Raw genomic sequence first — 25,232 nt, forward strand, 5'->3', positions numbered from 1 at the left:
AGGAGCCTGTGACAGAGAGACGGACAAACAGAGTAACAAAAATGAGGTTCTGACAATTATGAGGTTCCGACAATAATGAGGTTCTGTTGAAACTACGGAAGTGATATCCTTAAAAAAAAAGCATAATGTATACATGGAACCTATAGATTTTTTCATACACATAGGCCCACTTATTTTTAGAACAACACAATTATTCATACTTCTGGATATAAATTATTTGCTCACCTTACATCTTGCGTAGTGTAGGCAACAAAAGTTTTCATTTCACATCACTGCACCTTAAACCTGTATGAAAAAAAGTAAAGGAATAACACAAACACAACACCAAATTTTCAAAAGCACATATACATAGGCTTGCCATACGTCCCGGTTTTACCGGGACAGTCCCGGTTTGAAGCTGTTGTCCCGGTGTCCAAGCCGGTTTTGTCCGTGTCCCGGTCAGCGGCAATTAACAGCCAAAAAATGTATTAAAAAATGAAAACAGGTTACCAGCCAATATACGCAGCTCTTTAATCACTTCTCTGATCAAGGTGTCAACTTTCCAAATCTTGGCAGGGTTTTAGAATATATATGTTTTGTTTGCCAGGTACATCGGCAATTGTAGAAAGAAAAATTTTCATTAAATAACAACGTTTTGGGGAGACGACAGGGATTTATTTTTGTTAACATGCAAAGTAAATTTGCATCCCTATTGCTCAGACTTTTATGAACTAATTAAAAGTAAAAAGTACCTACATGTTAAAAGAATTACATTCAAGCCAATTGTATGAACTGTTTGGAATGGTGAAATAACTTTTTTTGTTGTATTAACATATTAATACTAATTATAATGTAAATAATTTTAATGTAAAACATAATACAAAAAAGTTGTCCGAAAAATGTGTTTATCTTTATGGGAATTTCAAGGTTTAATTTTTAACATAATTTTTCCCAGGGGCTGTCCCCCCCCCCCCCCCCTTCTCGGTCAATCCGCTGTCCCGGTTTGGCTCGGAGAAGTTATGGCAAGCCTACATATACAGAAATTAAAAAAAAATTATACTGATGAGTATACACAAGCTAATAAACACAGATGAAAATTTCAAAATTGTCTAAATCTTACAGAAAAAGTAGGTCAGAGCAAATGTTATTTACAAATTCTCAATCATAAATTTAAATTCTTTGGAATTAATTAAAAATACAAACATAATGGTTACAATATCATAAGCAGTTTAAATTACACTCAGTGTCCTAGTTCTAAATGACTTGTGGAACATAATGGACTATAGCAATTACAATTAAACTTACTTAGTATCTATAATTCAATTAAATAATCTGAACATATTTGGATTCAATAATATAGTAGATAAGTAAAATAAAAACTTCACTAAAAAAATCTTAGGTCGGTATTCCAAGATACAAAAATATGAAAGGCCACGGCCAGTCCCTTATTTTTAGAGAACGGATATTGGTCACATATTTGTTGCCGATATGTTTCCCAAATTACATGCATGCACAAAACTAAATTTTTCGTTGATTTTATCCAGATGGCGGACCCGCATCTGGGGCCAATAGCACATATATAGTCATTTTTGTGATCATTGGGGGACATACCAAGCATGTTGGTGTGCCAAATGAAACTTTACAATAACAAAACTATTCTGGAATACATTTTGTACCATTTAATGGTCATAACAAATAATAATAGCTACTTCTTGAGAAAATCAGAAAGGTGGTTCTATTTTTGTGCTATAGTGCTGCTATCTCTAGTAAGTTTCCCGTAACATTTATGGATCTGAAACATCCGCTAGAATGCGTCGAAACCAATTTCTAACCTTGCGCAGGGCACCATTTATTAACGTGATTGCAGATTTTATTCCTTACTGGGATTCTGTTTGGACACGTTCTGGAATACAGCCAAAGCGGTTAGGTTATGATTGTATTCCAACAAGGCAGTATTTATTCACTTCATTACCCGAATCACATAGAATATAACCCTTAAATAAAATTAAAAGGTATGACCAGCTTAAGTCTGAAGCAAATGACAAGGAGTTTTATTATTATTTTATACAAAAACAAGTAGGTATATGGTATAATGTGGCAGAAAAAAACTGTGCAGACCCTAATTACATCACATGATGCGTGAGGCCACGTGTAGGAGTTCAGTTTTGGTCGAGCAGTAGAGTGAGCACTTTGCATGTTCACACGTTTACATAATATACAGAGCAGATACCTATTTATTAATGTTGGAGATAAGTGCTATATATGTGTACACATATTTCACAGTTTATTCTCTTCAGTCAACAGTGCAACAGAACAAGTATATTTTTATTTCTTGTATCTAGTTTTCTTTCTAAGTGAGCTGTATTTTTTTTTAAGTATCTTACAATTTTACGGTACCTACTTCAAGTAGTTATAGACATACGTTTGGTCGATCCAGAATACACCAAGCTAGTCAAATAGTGTACAGTACCATAATGAATTAACAAGCATTGGAACTGGTAATTACAATAAATAATTTAACTTAATTTTTGGCAGAAGATTAAGCTCAAGGACATTAGAACTTTTTAATTAAAACAAAAAATTTCAAATTCCAAAAAAAAAAAAAAGTTATTACTTAAAAAATATACTGTAAGGTGGAAGCTGCAGGAAATAATGATTATGAAAAACGCTTAAATCACATGGATTCATCTTTAACATTTTATGTTACTAACAAATAAATAAAATCATCTATAAAAATGATAAACATTTGCATTTAAAACAGAAGCTTGACACCTATTTCCTTACACATGTGGTTTCTACTGGGTTAAGAACACAAAAACAAAACAATAGGAGGTAGAAATCAGCAAGTATTTTTGCAATGTTTCGATACTCATCTTGCTGTCTATCTGCCTACCTTCCCAACTTTCTCCTTCTCTGAACCAGCCGAAGGAAGGGAAGTTGCACGGACCAAAACTCAAGCAGTCTTTTTACTCTTGTTATTTTATACTTTGGCTTTGATCTTGCATTATATAGAATTTTAATACCATTTATTGAATCTTATGTCATGCATAACAATTATGTGTGCACCAAAAATATGCCAGAAATATGTACATTATATTTGTATGCCCTTGATTACTCTAAATTTTCTACAGTGTCAATGAGGGATTCAGAAGGCGAAAAAAATTAATTTATAAAATGGTTGGGAGAAAAAATAGTTTGTCTATTAATTTTCCTCCCAGTATTCAATGCTACTTTGCAACAAATTAATAGGCTATTGCATAAAAGTACCCGAGTGCCATTTATAAAGTTATCAAAAAAATGTGGAAAAATTATTTCTTAGAAAACTGCTGGAATTAAAGAAATTATTATTTTTTGTATTGAATTGTCAGTTAGACAAAGCCCAGGTTTTTCTTGGAAATATATATTTCACATTTTTCTCAGAACTTCCTAAATGGCACTGGGATCTTTTTACAATAATCAATTCCAAATTACAAATGTAGGATTGGTAATTACTATAAACGCTACTATATATTTTTTATTTTAAAAATATTACATACAATGTGTTTGTGCATTCTTTGATTTTTATCCAACTACATAAATGGCAAGTTTATTGGCATGTAATGCATACTTTTATACATCCAGTAAAAATAAATATTTATGTGAAATGTTTTACATTGTGATAATTTTTCACTTTGTAGCATTGTAGTATACATATCTTTCCTACTAATAAAATTGTTACTAAGAACGGGTTAGGTTGCCAGTATATTTTATTCTGAATTTATAATTATTTAATAATCATGTTTCTTCTGTCATACTTTCAACTTTTGTTTTGCTAGTTATATTTACCTAATATTATGTGTAATGAGTTGTTTCTATTATTTATTTAAATTTGAATATTGTATTATAATTATATATTACATTTTTATTAGAATGCAGATGTTGCATAATGGTTCTAGAACAAGGGACTGTGTCTGGGGTGATGTGTAGAAAGAGAGAGGCATAAGAGGCCTGTAAGTGTGAGTGAGAACGAAACAGTGATTCCCCAGTAAGAAAGAGACTGTAACGATATCTCGTCACTGCGTGGGAACTGGAGGAGAACTACTCTCCCACGGTGTTGGAGAGAGAAGGAGAAAATGAATCCCCTGTTTCTATGTGTGAAAATGATTTTCAGTGTATATGTTCTGTGTTCTGATTGGCTTGTAATTGTTAGTGTGAATGAAGAATGTATGTGATTGGTCGGTGAGGTCATGTGACTGCCCTTACTGCGTGGAGGAACCAGTGCCATGATCTCGTCAGTCGTCAGGCGTTCGGTGGCTTCTCGCCAAACATGTAGGAGAATTGTGGAATAGAAAATTTAACGTTGGTGCTCAAAGCCATGCAGAGTTTTAAGTTAACCTAACATTTTTATTTTCATTCGGCCATTTAATTAGAAATTGTGACCATCTTCATCGGCATTTTGGCTCGTGGCGACTGTTTTTCGCCGGGTGTGGCCAGGTTTGGGGCCTCACTGGTTGTGTACTTCAAGTAACTTTTTACTGAAGGACTTAATCTACGCTTGTTTTTTTCTGCTTAATTTTCATCGCCCGAGAAAAAAGCAATTATCGACAATTGGATGGATGAGCTGAACGCGTGAGAAAAATATTGAAAGTGATTGGATTCAGTTGTTTCGTCTTTCGGGGGAAAAAAAATCTCTCAAATGAAAAAGAAAGAAAATCCTTTTATTTCATTAAGTGAAGTGTAATAACTTGACATCGTCCGGGCCTGCGGCCCCTTTTTAAGTCCGATATGCCACCGCCCAAACACCACCCACCCTCCATTCAAACCTCCCGCCTACCCGTGCGTACGTGTGCGTGCATGTGTGCTCGCCCGGCAAGAAGGCGCTGTCGAGTCAGTGCGCCGCACCCCTAAAACATAAGTAAATATAATTATGTTATTTGTTTTTATATTCCCTAAGTGCAACGTGACGGCAGATCGGCCGGGAGGGTTTTATGTACTTTTAATTAAAATAAGATAACAAAATAGAATAGTGTTTCCGGACATTACTGAGGAAACCCGAAGCCAGACAATAATTAAATTTAAATCTTAATAATTATAATTTGTACAATCTTTTCTCTTTATTCAAAAAATGTCACGTAATTTTTAATTCATTCTTGTCATGTAAATTTAGTTTCCCGTGGCACGAATTCGCAAATATCTTTAACGGCAATTGTTTCGGCGGGAGGACGCCATGTTAGTCGAGTCGAGCCATGATCTCATCCCAGTCCGCCGCCATTAACGACCGAGAGTAGACGCGCCAGCACTCCGGGGACCTCACCGCTTGTTTCACCGCCAAGTAATTCTGTTTCAATTTAATTCCGTATAAATCGTTTTCTTTTCGTCCTCGGAGCTCCTCTCAGTCGGGGGACTGCATAAATAATTGTCTTACGACCAGTAACGGTCCTTTCTCCTTTGTACTACGTAATGTGAGATGTGACCACGTGGGGGTCTTCACACCTAAACCGATTCATGCCGCGGGTGTTTAAACAGTTTCAATCGTGTACGTGTGTAAGTTGCATTCGCCTAATAAAACAGGTGTGTAAATTAAATGTATTATTTTCTTATTTAAATCTGTTCGACCACGTGGAATGTGACGGCGTGTGGGACGCCTGAGAGCCCACTGCGTAGGTGATAGCGTGCCCGACGCTGAGAGCTGGCAGGGATTCGTGCTAGGTGTATTCAGGGGGAAATTAAAATCACGCCTCACATGGGCGACGTCACGACCCTGGGAAAGAGTCTCACATCGGTCCGTGCACGTGGCACGGTGGCACCCATAAAACCCGAGCACGCATTAAGATTCAGTCAGTAAATATCAGAGACTACGGCCCCCGCAACGAGTGCCCCCGTAACAAACTTAATGGGATTAGAGCTTGAAATGGAAAATGTAAATTTGGTAAATGAATATGCCTAGGCATTACACATCAAATATGCATTCGAAACCAATACTATCACTGAACAGAATACTGCAAATGTTATAGTTGTTTCTTAGAAAAAATAAAATTGTTATCTCAAAGATTAATAACATATACAAGCTAGTTTTGCCACAATTAACAACTACTATAACTATAACAATGTTGATCAAATACATGCAAAACTATCCAAAATTTAAACTAACATGTGAATATTAATAACTGCTATAAAGGCACAATGCTTGAAGTAGAATACCAACTGCTGTAGTGTTATTTCTTGTGAACCAAAGTCAATTTCTTTAAGTAACTTATTTTTATAAATTAAAAATATATTTTAAATGAAAGTCCAAAAAATTATGTTTGAATTCAAACTGACACATTATAATCATCACAACTCCATTATTTTAGCAACTCTCAGATTACAGTGTCTTATACAATAAGAAAGCACGTACACAATGTTAATGTGTGTGATGTGAAAAATATTGATTAGTTTAGTACAATGCTAAATTAATTCAATTGATATGATAGGTATATTGATAGTCATATTACAAGAAGATAGTCACGGTGTACTGATAAAGCATGTTGTGCATATTGTCTGGTGTTGTGGTCCATATAGCCTACAAGATAATATGCTGGGTAATTATGAACACTAATGTCTGTAAATTTAGTCAAATTCTCAGAAGGAAATTTAGGCTAAACTTAGAAACATTTTTGCAAAGGATGTGTGACATGATAAATCGTTATGTATGGTGAGTGGTAAACCAATAGCGGAACATTTTTACTAGTAAAAGTCAATGTATATCTTAAAACATTATACCTACTCCAATCTAAACTCTCGAACATTAAGTATACAAATATTTGTGTTAAGTATTGTGATCAAGTGATGGTATAGTTGCGCTTACAACTTAAATACCAGCACATTCCTTCAGAAAACCAGTTGTAATATAGGGGTTTTCGGGGTGGACATCATTAACGATATGAAAAAAACTTCATAGGGTAATTAATATTAGAGTATTTTAGTGCAAATTAAAAACAATTAAATCCCAACCACTCTAGTGTAATTTATGATACAAAGCTATTGTAAATCATTTATTACATTATTATCCCAACTAAAAATGTTTATAAAGAGATAAAGTGCACTACCAATTACACAAAGATCCCACCCATTCTAGTATACTACACAATAAGGAAATAAATATGCCAATATGGAGATAAATATTTTATACATTGTAAAGTAAACTAGAATCCCCAATCATTCTAATATTTTATTTTCTCTAGCAAATGATTTTTGTTTGAAATTATATTGTTAATGTTCCCTTCTCAAAATTCTCATCTTCCCATGCTTGACCTGTAAGAATGTAGGATTGGTAATGATGTAAGCACTGCCATCTTTATGGCATCAATGTGTTGCTATGAATTGTAAGGAATTCTTTTATTTAAGTGAATAATGGAACATGTGAAAACTAAAAAGAAAAAAGTGTGTGTGTATTTATATGCATATATATAGACAAACACACGGACCTCCATCAGGGTTTCCCCTGACTTACATGCATACACATACATATATATTTCAATAAAACTGAATGAAAATTATACCAAAAACATGTTTTAAGTCTTAAAACACCACAATGGTTTAACACTGTTTTCAGTGAATACTATTAATTTGGATACCTGAAAACTCTTTTGATAACAAACAAATATAAATTTGCAATGTGATATATATAAAATTACATTTTTTTTTTTTTAACAGGATCTGGCTATCACTTAAGCAACTTCTTGGTCATAACAAAAGTTAAATAATTTATAAAAAAAAATAATTTCATCTATTAAAAATAATAAGTCATTTTAACATTAACAATTTACAACAATATATTTTACACAACACTGATAGTTGCATTAATGACATCATTGCTCACCTAACCAAGTCATAGTTTACTTAATGAAATGCTCCCTGGCACCAAATACATGACAATCTATACTAATAATAAAATTGTTTGAGGCAAAGAGTCTGTACATTGGATGAAATGATGAAAAAACTATTGCAAATGCTATTTACATTATTGAGAACTCAAAAATATAGTTTTTGAATTTTTTGTCTGTTTGTTCTAGCATCAATAGCCTACTACTCAACAGATTTTGATGAAGTTTTTTTAATGCACAAGTCTTTGACTAACTTAAAAACTAGTGGTATGTATAAATACAGAATTCTACCCCTAAGTGGGTGAAAAATGGGTAAATATGGTTTTACGATAACTAATTATATCTCTGAAACCAATCAAGCTTAAGAAAATATAATGGGTACCAATAATAAACATTTGAAAACTTACCACAACAATTATTATATTTTGCAAATTTCAAACCCTAAGGGGTGAAAAAAGGTAAGTATGCTTTAAAAGTTAATAATTATATCACCAAATTTAATTAGGAGTAGGTAATGAATAATTTTGGGTACCAATAAAGACCATTGAAGACTTACATCTACATTTTTTTATTTTGTGTAATTCAACCCCTAAAGGGTGAAAAAGGGGTAAGTATGTTATAAAAGTTAATAATTATATCTCTACATTTAATTAAGCATAATTAATGATTTTGAGTACCACGGTGAGTACGGTCATAATGGGGCGTGTCCAAATAGCTGCGGTCCAATTATTAACACAGTGTGAGAATATGAAAGTTTGCATTCTAACTTGTGAATAAATGAATGAGTGAAATTTCAGTATCTCTAACAATAGCCTTTGCGTGATCATTTTGATTTGAAGTGAATGTTTAGGAGTTAAATGGCATGTGATGCACCTCTTAACTATACTACAGTGTGAAATTGAATATGTGTTGTTTTAGGAGTCCTAGTGACTGTGATTGACGAGGTGAAGATCTAGGATTCAAAACCATCCCCTGACATGATGCAATTAATAAGAACCAAGATATTATAAAAGTACAATTAAATATCTTTAATTTAGCATTCTATGGTTCCGCACACACTCAATTCAGCACCAATCGAGCCGCTCCTGCACAGATTTTTTCAGGTGGATTGTGGTGGTTTGCCTTGGCAGCCAGGCCACATTATTGCCAGCCGATGTTTTTAGTTCATTCAGAGTTTGTCATTTCAGTACAGTATGTCCTTTTTTTGTAGAGCTTTACTTTTCACAGGTATACTTACTGTAATGATTTTTTCAAGAAGGCCAATGCCCATCTGTAATTAATTTTTTTATTACAACTTGCTTTAAATACCGTTGTACAGTGTATTAATTTTCTTTGTTTTTTCCCTTAAAACTACGATGTTCAATAATCCAACATAACTGCTTATACTAGTGGCCTTCACCCCAAGCATAACGGATTTAAGACCTTACAATGTAGTTTGAACTCACTGTAACCCCCACTTCTTTAAGCCTTTAGGCATAACTTCATGATATAAAACACTGCCTTTACAATTACCTTCAATGTTGTTTATTACATTCACTAAGGAAGACAGCTGTACAAATATAAGCAATGTTCAAGATATAAAATATAAACCCCTTCTGTACGTAATGAGAGCAAACACTATACTTTCCACCCCAACTATCATGTTTAAAACAAATGTGCAAAACCAGCACTCCCAAACACATTAAAATGAGTTGGTACTCTTAATTTTTGTTTAATCAAAATATAGATTTTTAGATGCCATCTGTAACCAAAAATACACAACAAAATTAGTCCCTAGAAATGATATAAATTTCTATAACAGATATTTTCAAATAATTTTTTTTTATCTCAGACACCATTATTGCTCTTTATCTAAGCATTCTAACACACTCCCCCGGAAAATTTTAAAAACCATACATTTTAATTTTGATTGAACTAGGGATGACATTTTCAGAAAATCTCCCTTGAAACATGTACCATCTCACATTCACAATTATTGAGGGGCGTAGTCATGATTTTATTTCGGGAGAGAATATTAGTGTCCGAGTTTCACTTTTTGATGCACAGTATTTGATGTAGGAGTACATTTTGCATAGAACTTTGGAGGAGGGAAGAGGAACTATATCTCATTATCCTCTAACCTTGCTAAGCCCCTGCAAAGAACATAACTATGCCTGTGGATTAGCACAATTGAACTCAAAACAATTATTCACGAGCAAGCAGGCAGAAAGGCAACAGTTTCCCGCATGGTGTGTAGTAATTGCAAATCACATTTTATTGGCTCTCATGTCAGCCAGGAAGCAACATGGTAGAGTATGAAGTAAAGTAAGTCATTCTCCTGTCTTTTAACTTGTTGAATAGCTTTCCCATGGCTGTTGGGAGCTGACTGTGTGAAACTCATCAGTTGCACAAGACACAATGAGTATACATGCTCTGTTAAGTAGAAATAGACTGTTCCTTCTACTTACAGATGGCCAAATTTATTACCCCCACTCCACTAACTCTCACATCACAGTCAACAGGTACAAGTACTAGATAGTTATGCTATCACTTATCACCATTACATCCTAATTATTGTGACTTTTAAGAAATATGTTATTGAATATCAAGATATAAATCACCATCTTGCAAATAAGACTCTGTATCAACCACCATGTTTAATGTTTGGTTTTTTACTAACCTCAAATGTTAATTAATATATTTTAAAAATGTCAATATATAGAAGTTGTATGGGTAAAAGTTCCACATTACATATCCATGTTTATCCCTATATCCGAATGGAATGATTCTGTATACATTGATCCTGTGGTACATGATTCTTACTGTTTTAATTAAGTACATCGAAAGATCATGGACATAACAAAAACTTGTGATATACAAATGAATTATGATTGTAAGTTGAACACGAAAGAACAAATTTCCACACAACCTGACAGACAGTATTTGATTGTACAGTGATATTGGAGTTTTTATTTAGCCAAGATCTTCTGCCATACCAAATTAAAACAGCAACCATCATGTACCACAGGATCAATGTATACATGATCATGCCATCAGGATCAAGGAATAAACTTGGATACTTGATACAGAATAATAACTGTTGTAAGCGTTACCTAGTTGTACGAACACAGAAAATATATCTCTTGTAAGTGACCATAAAGCTATTATTTCAGGCAAATATTTAAATTAAAAATACCTCACTTTTTACAAACAGAAGATAATGTGTACAATACACCTGGCACAGAAATCAACAACAAAAAGAAATATGCAATGCTTATATAGTGAAAAATTAATATGAACTGCAACAAAACCCAATAATGACACGATAATGCAAAATATGTAACAAAGGGTGAAGTTTGGTCAGTCAACCACAGCCAGCAGTGAGTGCATAAAACAGCACATAGACGTTAACTTGCTGCTTGAAGGAAGATGACAACAGTCACAGTTTTTTCAGGACTTGCCAGTCTTCTTGTGCGAAAACTTAATACAGACATAACAGTCCCTTCCTTCAGCAAAACAACCAGACAAGGTCGACCTACACTGACATATCATACATAGGCCTACCTCAGACTTATTAACTCAACCCATATGGCTTTTCCCAGAAATTTAAAGACACAAGCATCTTTTTATATCAAAGAAGAATAGTTTTCTATGTTTAAAATTGGGTTTATTTTCTATATCTACTTTTTTGCAATAAATGTTTTGGTACCTAAAACACCTACTTCTGGCTTTTTTGACAAAAAAGTTTAACTGTAGGTTTTTTTTATAACTGTTTATTTACCATCACACTGCTAATTTATCTATTTCAATGTTGTTTTTTTTTTAATGTTTCCCCTAAAAAGATTTTTCATAAGACCCTAACAGCATGCGCATCTATGTCAAATGTGAAGTCAAAGCAATAGGCCTTCAATAACTACATAAGTATGACCTTTATGTTGACGTCGTCCGGCCGAAGGCCACCCAAGCCCAACCTGCACCCGCCAGTATCCGACCCCGCTAACGGAACGCACCCCTAGCCATGGCCCACCCGAGTCAGGCGAGCCTCCGATGCCAAGATAGAACCAAGGGCCATGTCTTAATTAATCAAACACCTAGACCCCAATTCGTTAAAAATCAGACCTAATTTAATAGTAACGCCACTTTTTATTAAAACCCCCCGCCCAAGGAAAGTGCGACGCAGGAGTGCCCGAGTCACTCACGTGTGAAATTACGTTAATATGTTTGTGAGTGTCTCCATTGCGGCCTTCAGCCTAAATTAATTAGAGTGTTGTGTAACGTAAATATTACCTCCCCGTTTTTTGTGCGTAACTAGCCACTGGAGCAGTCAACAAGTGACGAACAGTCTCTAGTGTGACTCTTATTATTTAAACTTAATTTATGTAAATTTGTTAACCCTAATTCCTAAAGAGTATCTGCCAATTAGATTAATCATTAATAATTGATGTACGAATTTAGAGTCACTCTCAGTTTCTTGTTATTAAAATAATTTTCGAATAACGGAACTTTAGAAACTTTGGCACGAGAGAACGCTGAGACCTTCCCTCGCGCCAAGGGCAAACGCCGGTACCGAGCGACTCGCGAACCGGGGCGGACGTGCGTTCCACGGGGAGTCATCACCCTTTGTCACCACTGAACATTATTGCTGGTAACTATAGTCATTTAAACCAAATCTTTTTTCGTTGCGCAAATTCCCTGTGCGTCCCCGGTCCTTTTACGGTGTAGGGCCTAACCCAGCCGCTTATCGATAAACTCCCTGCACTAGACATTACGCGGGGCAGTTCACCATACGGCACGGGCTGACTCCCGCTACAAGTGACTTTTTGTTAAACGTCGAGTGCACAGGCACCGGCGACAGCTACGCATAGAACTTGCATCTAATTTAACTGCGGACCGCGGTCCACACAGGTGGACCCGGGTGCCGCAACACTAACAATTTTCGGAATTGGCCGTCTCCAATCAACCTCCCCCTTAATCTCGACTGGTGTGAGGGTGAGGGCTTAAATTAGTGACAGTGCATCAGAGGCAGAGCACTCAGTGTTAATTCAATGTAATTTTGTAGGGTAATTCAATGAAAGTCGTGTAAGTGTAAACTGTAATTGTAACTGTTGAGCCGATTAAACGTCCAGTCCTCACACTCCATGCGCGACGTGTCACCGACAGTATAAATCCATGTATGTTATTGTGTTGAGTCTTCCTACCCCAGCTAGGAATCAGCGTGTTATGCTGCACAGGGCCTGTGACGTGTTAACAGCCAGGGATCCCTCCAACCGCACACATCGCCGACGGTCCTAGCGGGCCACGCAGGGGCAACGCACCCACAGAACCCAAATTTGGTTAGACAAGCTAGCCTGGCACCCTACCAGAACGTAATTTCAATAAGAACCAATTTCCCGCTAGGATACACGCCCGGCCTCAAACACGAGAACCCGGACGATGGCAATGTTCACAAACATGAATACATTTAAGTTGATATATAATACCTATTCTAAATAAGACAGACATCTCACACAAGTATAAACATCTGTTCCAATAGATTTTTCATTGCCCAAATATAAAATGAATGTAAGATGTTAACTCAAAGTGGGCTATCTATTTCCACTTCTAAAATTGATTTAAAATAGCCTAATACTTTGTATTCATTCAATTTTTATCTTACATGTATTATTTTGCGAACAATTATGAAAGTTGTAGGAAGCAATAATTACCAGGATTTGGAAAGTTTATCACGTGATAGATGAGCAAGGAAAGTTGTATTAAATCAGACCTACTTAAAACAACAATGATCTGACAAAGTATCACGCTCTCTTGGCGACGGTTACAAGTTCAAACTCAATTCCCAGGGTAACACAAATTTACGATAACGGAAGTTAGACACAAATGCACGATGACTGTAGTTAGACACAGAAGTCACTTAGGCATTGTTTTTTGGCATAACAAGTCTTCCAGAGTCCACAGCAGTTTTGGCATTAAGCCTCTAATGCATTAAAGTGCTTACAATGTAAAACCCTTACACTTGCCTCTTGAGCAACATTTATGAACAATGCATCAAAGCATATACTTACACAGTACTTATTGTTTATGGTAACAAGCAAATATGCATTAATAGAAACATATTTTGTGCAATGAGGTAGTGTTATCTTGTACAAAGGAAATTCTATCCAGAGGCATACATTGGGGAAATTCTAAAAAAATCTAGGCTATCATTCCGACCAACAAAAGGAAAATTTTTAAAGCAAACAGCCGGCAAAGTGGTTTTATCCCACCCCCCCTTTTTTTTTCAGCGTTAATAAAATTATGTATTTGCTCCTAATTCCATACGAAATAATATATGCTTGCGAGTGAGCTTCTGCTCAGTGGCCAAATCCTCCGCCCCCCACTAACTTATTCTCCCAATCCCTGAAGCTGCCTTCTCAAGTCCTTCCCTCCTCTCACAGCTAGCATCTTCACCCAAGCCCATTCCACTCCCACCCCATCCTCACCAGGAATACTTGCTTCCCTCTTTCCATTCGTCTCCACTCCCTCTGGATCTTCCACTCATGATCTCTCCTCCCTGTATACTACCTGTGTTCAATCTACCTCCCAGCTTTCCCCAACCCCCTCCACCCCAATTATCTTAAACAGTTTCACCAGTCTTTCTACTTTCCTTCTTCTTTGCTGTGTTCCGATGGTATATGCATCTCCCACTCTCCTTCTCCTCTCTATACTCATCACCCATCTTGCTGCCTTATTTTGCACCCTTTTCAGCTCTTTATTTCCCTTCCCCAGGTAGGTCCAAAATTGCTGCAGCACATTCCATCATCAGCCTCACCAATGTGGAATACACCTTTCTTTTACTTTCTTTCCAGCCCCCTTAAGTGTTCTGCTAATCAGCCCCAGCCCCCTCCTCCCCTTCTTTACTACCCTCTGCACATACTTTACCCAACCCCGTAGGGTTATTCCCAGGTATTTGTAGTACTCTGTAGTACTCCTGAATCTCCTGGCCCTTCCAATGATATACTTGCTTAAAACCTTTCTTTTATTTGTAAAGTAACTACCTTCATCTTGTTTATATTAATACCATTCCATTTACTCTTGACCCCCTCCAACTTCTCCAAATCATCATGCAGGTGTGTTGCTTCCCTTACGGTTTCATATATCACGCAGTCATCTGCGAACATTCTGTCTACTTCTCATTTAATACCCTATATCAAACATCATAATTAATAGATCAAGCATTATAGGCTACCTATGCAGTAGATAATCACTTAAATTCATTTTCAAATATGCTTTATTTTGAAAATAAATAAATAAAAACTGACAAAAAATACCTGAAAAAGTATGAAAACCCACCATTTAGTCAATTAAAAAAGGAGTAAGGGAGGGGGAAGAAGTCTTCACTTATCCAGTTTTACAAACTTCTAGACAACATAACCAAAAAAATTATTGAATGGGGCTTGTAGGTTATAAATATACAGAATACTAACTTCTAAAAACTATGCTACGTTTACATTCAATACCAATGTAGGTAGGCACTTATTAAATCTTGTGTACAGAAATAATCAAACCCATCACTAACGTGCAAACTGTCACGTGAATCAAATTATTGAACTAATCTGACGCATGCTAAAGATAGTTAAGACATAGATCTCATACAGGCATTGTGTTTTGTTTAAGTTAATAATTTTCAATAAACCCAATAGGATATTTTTCACTATAAATACGACAAATAACCTAACATGTATTAAATAAAGGTTATTGGGGTGCGGCCTTGCAAGTCAAAACAATTTACTCAGAACTACAACTTACTTTTTAGCAACTCATCAATAACAAGTATCGTAGTTGTGCGAGTTTCTACGCGTAGCAAACGTAGATGAAAAAATTATAAGATTTGTCACAATACCCAACATAACTATACATACCTATTACAATATCCTGTTTTTTATTTCCAAAATACAATATTGTGATTAATCTTTCCAATAAATCTATAACACGTGGTGCCATCTCTTGACTAAATTGTAAACCTCATGATAAGGGAAGAAAACAGCTCTACTCCTGCGGCATCTGTCACCTAATTGATCAATTATGTTGTCGCAGTTCTGAAAATATGCACTGTTATTCGACATGGTGACAACTTTGAGGCCAAAAGAGCTGTTATTTAATTTATGTCAAAACAAAATTTGCAATATCCGGATAATTATCAGTGAATGATATCATGGCTAATGCAACAGGACAAATGGTGAGATGATTCATATTAGTATGTTATTGTTTTATAATGTTGTTTATGTTAGAAAAGCTATCACATAATTATTAAATTATAATTTTCATAATTAGACAATTGTGGCCAATGTGCGGCTTTGTAGTTTTGATGTTTATTCATTGCATGTTAGTCTTAATTTAGTTCTTTTAAGTAGCCTACTTTTTCTTTACTTTTTTTCAAAACTTTTTTTCACCCTATTAAAAATTTACTTTATAATAAAACTTTTGAAGACCATGTGTTATAAAAAATTAATGTTTATTTCTTGTGCATTATTTGCAAGAGTTATTTTAGGCAAAAATTTTATGCCTTCTGTAACTTTGGTATACAAAATAAACATGTTAAAATTAATTGGTTAAGAATTTAACAGTTTGTAATCTTAATTTAACTTATTTATGTATAGACAACTAAAATAATGTCATAGATGTTACAAGGTCTAGGTATTTAAAATTATATAACAGCTTTATGATTAAAAATTTATACATGGTGAAAAAACTACCAACATGTGTAATAAACATTTGTAATAGCCATAAAATTAATCTCAACCTTATTCATAACATACTGTAGCGCAAATAAAAATGACTGTTAAAAAATATTACTTCTTTGCTACACTGCAAGAATTCAGACATCTGTTACGTAAAGTAACCTTAACCTATAGTTGTAAAGAAACTTAGTAGGTGTCAGAGAGCTCGAGAGAATGCATCAAGTATGCGGTTTTGATCTTTTTCTTTACTTGCACTCTTTTGCACTCTCTCTCCTATCAGTTGAAACACCTAAAATGCATTTATTATCCATGCTGTAGTTCTGATGTATATAATAGAGCGAGAAAACACGAGAACACTCGACAAATTGAGACACTGTTTTAATAACTTTTATTTTTAGGTTCAATTATTTGTCGACTATTTGATTAAATGCTATTAACTGTATTCTTACATAAATATGTTTTTATATCATGTACTTAAACATACTTAGGCAGATCTTAAACATTATGACAAAAAATAATTCTTAATAAGCTATAGGATAGGTTTTTCAACCCAAAAACTTCACTTGCTGCATCTCTTTATCAAATATTGAAGGTTAAAAATAAAAAAATTTAATTTATAATTTTCTGTGGGTTAGAAAGTTATTTTACATTCTATGCTGTTTGCTCTAATATTATATTAGTTCTATCTCAATTGAGTGCTTCTATTATCATATTACTGGTATTAGTTTTGACATCTACATTAAGCAAATCATTATTTAAGAATAAAACTCAATTTTCTAAAACCTTATCTAAGTTTTCAAAAAAAATATCCATATGTTTGAAAGTTTATGTTGTTTGTATTAGCATTTTTGTATTGTGCCTACCAACTAAGGTATCTAGCTGTAGATAGGCATGTCATAATTATAATAAATAATTAAATAGGTGACCAACTTATGAGTTAGGATTAATTTTGCTCTCAGATTTTTTTCACTCAATCATTACACTCATCTTATTGGTCAACACAATCTTTATTGGTGGGGTTTGTAACAAGAAGGAAATTTATTTAACTTGCCCCAAAAGTTCATATATTATATTTATCTTATATGCAATAAATTTATGTCATAGCTACACGTGAGTTAAAGATTCAAAATAAACATATTTCTATTACTAACCATTAATTTCACTCTATGAACAATATTTAAATGTAACATATTAGGGTGCAGTGGTTCAGTTAACTAAAGCAGCAATTCTCACAATTCAGTATCCCATGTAAATTTGAAGAAAATAATTTTTTGGATTTAATGTATTACATTATACATAACAATAGTGATGATATCATAAAAATAGTAGTGTTTACGACATCTTTATGAGACAATTGCATAAAACTGGGTTTTGTGAGGGTAACATTTAGAATTATTATAAATAAATTAAAAAAATATATAGGTACTTAAGGGTATAAAAATAAATTAGAATGATTGGGTATAAGTTTACTTTATGGTGATGTAAACCGTCACTATGTTTACAGTTTTTCTTTTTCCTTTTTTTCATTTTTTTTATGAGATTATGAGTGCAAAATTGATGTAATTTATTTAAAATGTTTTATGTTAAAAAAAAGTAAGAGGAAGATGTGAATAGAGAGCCTCAAATCTAATTAATGATGCTATTGCAAAGCTATTTCATCTATGCATTTATAAAACCATTACTATATTTTAGCGTGGTTTAAATTCTCCTTATTCCTACTTGCATAAGTCTGTGGATTTTCAATTCCAGCTTTGGTTAATTCATCTATGGTTGCTATAAAGAGGTATTCGTTCGATAGTGTTTTTTCGAATATGGATGTGTAAAAAGCAAATAAATTAAGGAAAAATTATCTGGAGAGGAAGATACGTACTGAGTGAGGGTAGTACTTCTCTTTACATTTCCGTTCAGCTCACAAGAAGAGACTACAGCGGAGTTACGTTATTTTGATAGACTTCAAGTTGGGTTCATTAAATTCTGCATTAATTTGACAGAATTATGGATTTTCCAAACTTCAAGAATGAAATTACTCTTCGGTCGATATCTACATTCCTGACCATCCTGGGTTCGAATCTTCGTACTTTCCATCCCTGAAGGACGATGGTCGGTGCCGTCAGTCGCTGTCACAATAATTCTGAGGCCTGAGTTCTCGACACAACCATGACGACCATACATCTAAGGTTCCATGTGGTCTACGTCGGTGAGATCGTTTCACATTAATTATAAAGACTTTTCAGGATCAGAGGAGGATGCTGGACTGCCGTCATCTAATACTAGAACAGTAGTATTCGTAGTTTTCAGCTGGTCGAAAACGTCCTTGTCTCTGGTTACCGCAATCCAGATGTCCAGTGCTGCAGAGTTTGAAGTGTCTCCGAACAACTGAACTAGACGTAAGGTTACGTGAATCGAGACATTACTAGTATGGAATACCTTTACTTAGATTTTTGGCTCTCTAGGAATATATGTCCGCATACAGATAACTATCACTGATATAGTATATATGCTATTGAGACTATTTGATCACCTAAATAGATGTAATTTATGTTTGCTTGTTCTTTTAAGTCAAGATAATAAAAAAAAACTAATATTTTGGAAGGTATAACTAGTTACGTCAAATTCCTAACCTTTGGCATTACTTTTAACATATACATTTTACAAATCGAATTCATAAATGAATATTTAGTTTATGATTCACTCTACACTTCCTTATTACACATTTTAGACACTTACATGTCTTGTAAGCGGAAACAAATTAGCCAGGAACAAATGAGTGTAATAACTTGGATAAAACAATATTAATAAGAGGAATCATAATCAATTGTTTATTTCTGGAGAAACATGTAGGTATATAAAATTAGGCGCCTAATTTCAATAAATAAATATACCACGTTCTACAGTGAACATAATGTTTATTTCCTTAATGTAGTACACTATAGTAATTGATTTCTTGTTTAATTTAAGATTTTTTTAATATTTAATAAGGTCTTATATACTTAGTAGACTAATTTAACTTGATGGTTTGTATCCCCTTTTTTTATGATGCAGAATATAGATTATCTGTATCACAAAATATACTCAGGTGTAGGCTTAAATATTTTGTTTCCTTATGAATTAACTTTTTTATCAATTGTTAACCTTCTTCACACACTGTAGATCCAGTGGCAGTCACAAATAATGGAAGATTAGAAGAAACATTCCTTTTTTTTTTTTTCCTTTTTTTATTCTATTATTGCATTTGTATATTAAATTGCATGACATATATTTTTGTGCAGATTCAAAAAAGATTTAATGCTTACAATTACTTTACTCAACTAATTGTTGCAATTACTGAAAATTAAAAAAAATAATTTTGACACAGTCTACAGGCATAGGTAGATTTTGAAGTACATACCTAATTCTTTTGGCAATATTCTTGAAACTCCTATAAACTTCTGTACCATTTTAGGAACTTAATGTACATAACATCTTATATGTTCTTTAATATTTAAAACTGATCAGTTAAACATTTTCTCATATTCCATACAGCGAAAATATTTAGAATGTTTTTAACTCAATGCATCCACCATTGACTAGCTTAAAACAAATTTCATATCAAGCCTACTAAGGTAGTTATGCATTTTTGACCTTCAAACACAATATATCATTCTTTGCACTAATACGTGGTCCTATAAATATTTGCTTTGGACCAAGGTTTAAAATAATATTTATTGCACATAACTTCATAAGAATTTGATAGTAAGGAAGATTTGATTTTTTTTTTTTGACATGACGTCTAATAAATCAATGAACGCCGGCTGCACGCACGAAAAAGTGTCCCGTAACGCACATTGTCCCAATACGGATGTCCCACTACGGATGTGTCCTGTTATGCTCATTGTACGCATGCGTGGCATCTCTCTTCCACTCGATTGGAACAACCATCGTTTTGACTTTTCAATCATATTTTCGTCGTTTGAATTATTAATATTATGTAATTTAAAGATCGTCCACCGATTTTCAGCACAATCGGTACGGTTATTTAAAACTAATGTTGAATATTCAAATATGTTTTTAATGAACACTGGTGTTTTACAGTTACACATAATAATTCAAATTACACCCGGGATCTTTTGCTCAATGTTTTAAAAAATATTGTAACACAATATAAATAGGTTGGTGTATTTGGGATGCGTATTTGTTATAAAATCGTGTTATAAAAACAAAATAATATTATTCCCCTACCGTGCTGCTGTCTACAGTGACGGACGCGAACCCAATGAAATGCGATATCTATCTGCTATCGCGGGAACCAGGCACGGCGAGTGCAGTAATAATAGGTTATATTATAATTGACTAAAGAATTATGGTGATTCATATAATTTATGATAGATATTTGATTACAGCTTATTTATATAAAAACCTGTTCATTATTATATTTAAACTTTATAGCTAAACACCAGTTTTTAAAAGTTAATTACAAGTCATCTACACGTGAACTGTTTCGTCGACTGTTTATAAAGTGAAGTGAAAAGTTAATGTGGTTTTCATTGCTTATTACAACAACAATTTCGGCAATAAAAGTTAATTATTCTTGCATTTTAAAAATCTGATTACTAGTATAATTTCAAGTATTTATTCTTTTATTATTAAAATAAAAATGATTCAATTTTATTCATAAAAGTATGCAATCATTTCATCAATGTTTTGTTATGACTTCACGTTAAACTATCGTTCGTAAACCAACTTTACAGTCAACCAATTTTTTTTTTTAATTTCAACCTCAGTTTTTACAGTAATAGTTCATCTCATCAAAAATTGTTTTAGCCTAGCCAAAAGTTTTAGAAAATGGTTAGAATTTGTTCAATAAATTATAATGGATTTAATAGTATACCTACTAAAAAGTTATAATTTTGTTTGTCTTTCAACGTGTGTTATTTTTACCCGTTTCAGTAATTGTTGGTTACATAAAACAACTTAAACATTGACAATGATAGAATAGACAATGTTTAGAATGTTTAAAATATATAAGAACCCATTCGATAGTGTAAATGGTACAGAAGCTTTTTTTTTATTCCAACCCCAGATTTTATCACCCCATTGCAGAAATGATTCTTCTTAACAAAAATTGTTGCAGACCAAATTTTTTGACAATTTTTATAATATTTACAATTAATTGTTATAGACTTTATATTTTATAGAATAATTTAGTTATGATTTTTTTTTTTTTTTTTGTCGTATAACCCCTTTTATTTAACCCTGAGCAGCAATGATTTGTTGTATTTCTAACCAATCTTTTAGATGATATTCATAAAATTTACAAATGCTTTGAACTGATTTTAAAGTGTATTTAAGAGAGTTTTTTTGTCCTTCAATCCCTGTTATCTGTTATATTCCACCCCTTTAAGTAATGGTTGGTAATATAAAAAATTATTTCGGGCAAAAGTTGTAGATAATATTAAAAGGTTTCACAAAAAATAAGAACTGGTATATTAGCTTATTACATGGTATGGAAATTTTTTAATTTCTTCCCCAGTTTTTTTTTTTTTTTTTTCAACCCCTGGAGGAATGGTTTGTCTTATAAAATATTGTTTCAGACAAAAGTTTTAGATAAAAATTATAAGATTTACAAATCATTTAAATGTATTTTTAAGTTGTACCTCTGTTTTTTCAACCCCTTACAGCAGTGGTTCATCTTATCAAAAATATTTCCAGACAAATGTTTTAAATAAAAATTATAAGATTTTCAAACAGTTTGAACGGTTTCCATGGTGTGCCTATTAAGGGAGTATTAATTTTTTTGTCCTACAACCTTTGTACGAAAAATTTATTTAAACAGATGTTTTTGGTATTACTCCTACAAGTTATAATATGTTCAAACAGATGTAATATATTTCATATTGTGGGAGTTATAGCGATTATTATATTTTTTAAAAAACTTTTCCCATTTCTACCCCTTTGATGGATTATGTATAATTTTATAATTGATTTGTGCAAAATTATGGCAGTTATTGTGTCTGTAAAAGTTTATATATACATATATATATATATATATATATATATATATATATATATATATAAAAGAGTTAATATCTACAATAGGTAGTCTTTCTTCAAAATCTACCTAAAACTAACCACTGCTAACGGAGAGTTAAACTGATTTCAAGAACAAACCACCAACTGCTAGTTGTGTTATCCTTTTTGTGTAAATTTAGACTTCAATTGTCAAAAACACCAGTCCCTAACACCAACATAGCCTTATTGCCTTGAAAATTCAGTAAGCTGTGTGTGATGATATTTGCCTCTGGACCCTTTCCCTTGGTTTTTTGGACACCCCTACATAACACAAAAACACTATTTTATAAATTTTAAGTAATGTTGCACATTAATGTGTAAATATCCATCAATGATTCTTTCTTCCAGATAAGAAGTAAATATAATCATTGATGTCATTGTCTTGCAATCTATTGGAAGAAAAAAGTGACATTGCAACATTGTTTATACCTTTGGATTAAAAATTATATGAAATTGAATCTAATTTCAAATATTTTTATAACTAAGTAAATTTTTTTCAACAAAAAGAGATGCTTAAGAGCAACAAAAATACATTTCACTTATTATAAACTAAATAAGTAGGTCTAGCATGTATTTCCGTTGTCATAATTTATACATAAGTGTATATACCTGTTTATTTATGTGTAGGTAAATTATATGGCAGTTGTGCATGTTATGTATAGCCGGTTACAGTTGCACATAAGAATACTCACACTTCTAGTGATAGGTGTGTATGTGTGTTAGTGAGGAGTGATGATAAGTAAGTCACTGGTTCAGCTAGTGTGGTATCGCCTCTAGGGGCATGGCTCTGAACTGTCATGCAGTTTTCTCTTCATGCATAGAGCAATTATAAGTATTAGACTAGTGACCATAACATTTTATGGCATAGAAATGAAGATAAGGAGTTATGCACATTAAAAGTTGTTATCCTGACTCTATGATGCATTTAAGGATCTGTACCAACAGTTTCATAGCAAAATTTTATTTTAGAAAAACTAGTTTTTAGCTATTTTTACTCTCCAAAAAAATGTAGTTAAAAACTAAATTTTGAAACAGAAGTTCCATACCAATCTCACATTTTTATAAACAGACACAACTTTTATATCTTTGAATGGTTTTTAAATCACATGGGTTCTTGTGAAGCTCTGCACAATGTATGCATGTGTGCCCTGGCAGGCAGTAACCTTTCTTATTTATTACACTGCACATTTTATTTAGGTGACATCTTACCAACTTCTTCCTTCTTGCCATCTTTCACCTTATCAACAACTAAAGAAAAGCAAATTTTAAAAAAAGTTTCTAATGCTTTACTATCTGTTACTTGTACATGTTAATTATGTATATTCCTGGTCATTTTGCATGCTTAAAAATGCATATATATACTTGGACACATACATATGTGGCTAGGTGTGAGAGTAGTGAATACAAAAACGTGTAACTGTGGGGTCACAACCGAAAGAACATAAAACAAGGCCAATGCTACGCATATTTATTAAGCACAAATAAATTCACAGCACTTAATTAAATTGAAATAATAACTCAAAAATATTTTGTTCCCTTGTCTGCAAGCAATTACTTGATTCAGGGCTGCAACACAAAATCATTTAAAAATTAATAGAGCAGATAGTCACAATATCCTCAAAGGCTACTATATATATATATCTATATATATATATATATATATATATATATATATATATATATATATATATATATCAGTGTGTGTGTCTGTCTGACTGCCTGTCTCTGTCTGTCTGTGCATGTCTGTCTGTCTGTCTGTCTGTCTGTCTGTCTGTCTATATATATATATATATATATATATATATATATATATATATATATATATATAATCAGAATTTATTCCTATTTACAAGTGTTCCAGTTATTTGATACCAATCGGTTACAAAACTGGCATAATTTCATAAAATTCAATTGCTTTTAAACAAGCGATAATATACATAATTATCTGTGAACATTCACTTTGAATTAGAGAAGGCAGAAGTTACCATTACGTTATCAAACATTCGTTTTTTAAGAGTCATTAACTAAATATTTCCAAAATTACAGAAAGAAAATGATAAAAGTTTCAGCCAGAATGTTACTTTGCGCCGTTATGCGAGTTGTATCAAGTGTAGTGTATCACTGAACCAGTTACGTGATGAAAATGAACACCACAGAAAATGTGGAAATAAATGCTGCTCGTCACCTGCCTTGTACTGCGTTGCGGCGGCAGCGAGTTCCTACTCGCTCTGGGAGTCGTGTTGTCCGGGCGTACTCGTCCACCGCCGAGCTTCACAATCACCAGGTACCATCTTGAGCCCCTGTTGAAACTCCAACAGCTGTGCGTTGATAGCTGGTGGTAGCTAAGTTCAGCAAATACTGCGCATGTAGACTCATACGAAAGTACACTTCACTCTAAGGCCACGCATAAATTATTTTCAGTATTGCTATTTAAATGTACTCTGACAATAAGTAGCAATTATAAGACTCGTGTTCTCTCTCTTCTCTTTTAGTCAAGTCAGCTTTACGTAACTATTGTGAACACGGTGGGTGCATTTTCGAAATTCGCTATGTCTTATATTCTATTGAATGCCGTCTCATAGAGCCCAAATCTGCATAGCGACATTTACAACACGTAAGCGTAACAGTTCTTACGTATGTCACGTAATTATACTTATTTATCCTC

At 33.4% G+C, this 25,232-nt stretch overlaps 2 protein-coding genes across 5 annotated transcripts in view; one reads left to right on the forward strand and one right to left on the reverse strand.

Annotated features, from left to right (window-relative positions):
- LOC134542652 (myocardin-related transcription factor B) overlaps nt 1-15,847 on the reverse strand; it is a 315,861-nt gene extending 300,014 nt beyond the window's left edge. Inside the window, exons 1-2 of one of the 4 annotated variants that reach the window (XM_063387095.1) lie at nt 15,701-15,847; nt 231-285 (exon numbers count right to left, since the gene is read on the reverse strand). The gene's annotated coding sequence lies outside the window, so the exon portion shown is untranslated. The other 3 variants (XM_063387076.1, XM_063387104.1, XM_063387086.1) reach the window with 3 other exon arrangements.
- The window catches only part of LOC134542679 (3-phosphoinositide-dependent protein kinase 1), a 72,302-nt gene continuing 62,890 nt past the window's right edge, over nt 15,821-25,232 (forward strand). The window contains exon 1 of the mRNA XM_063387137.1: nt 15,821-16,017. Within this exon, the coding sequence (XP_063243207.1) occupies nt 15,994-16,017 (24 nt within the window). The 5' untranslated portion in view covers nt 15,821-15,993. The remainder of the gene's footprint in view (nt 16,018-25,232) is intronic.

The sequence above is a fragment of the Bacillus rossius genome, chromosome 1 (assembly GCF_032445375.1).
Source record: "Bacillus rossius redtenbacheri isolate Brsri chromosome 1, Brsri_v3, whole genome shotgun sequence".
NCBI lineage: Eukaryota > Metazoa > Arthropoda > Insecta > Phasmatodea > Bacillidae > Bacillus > Bacillus rossius.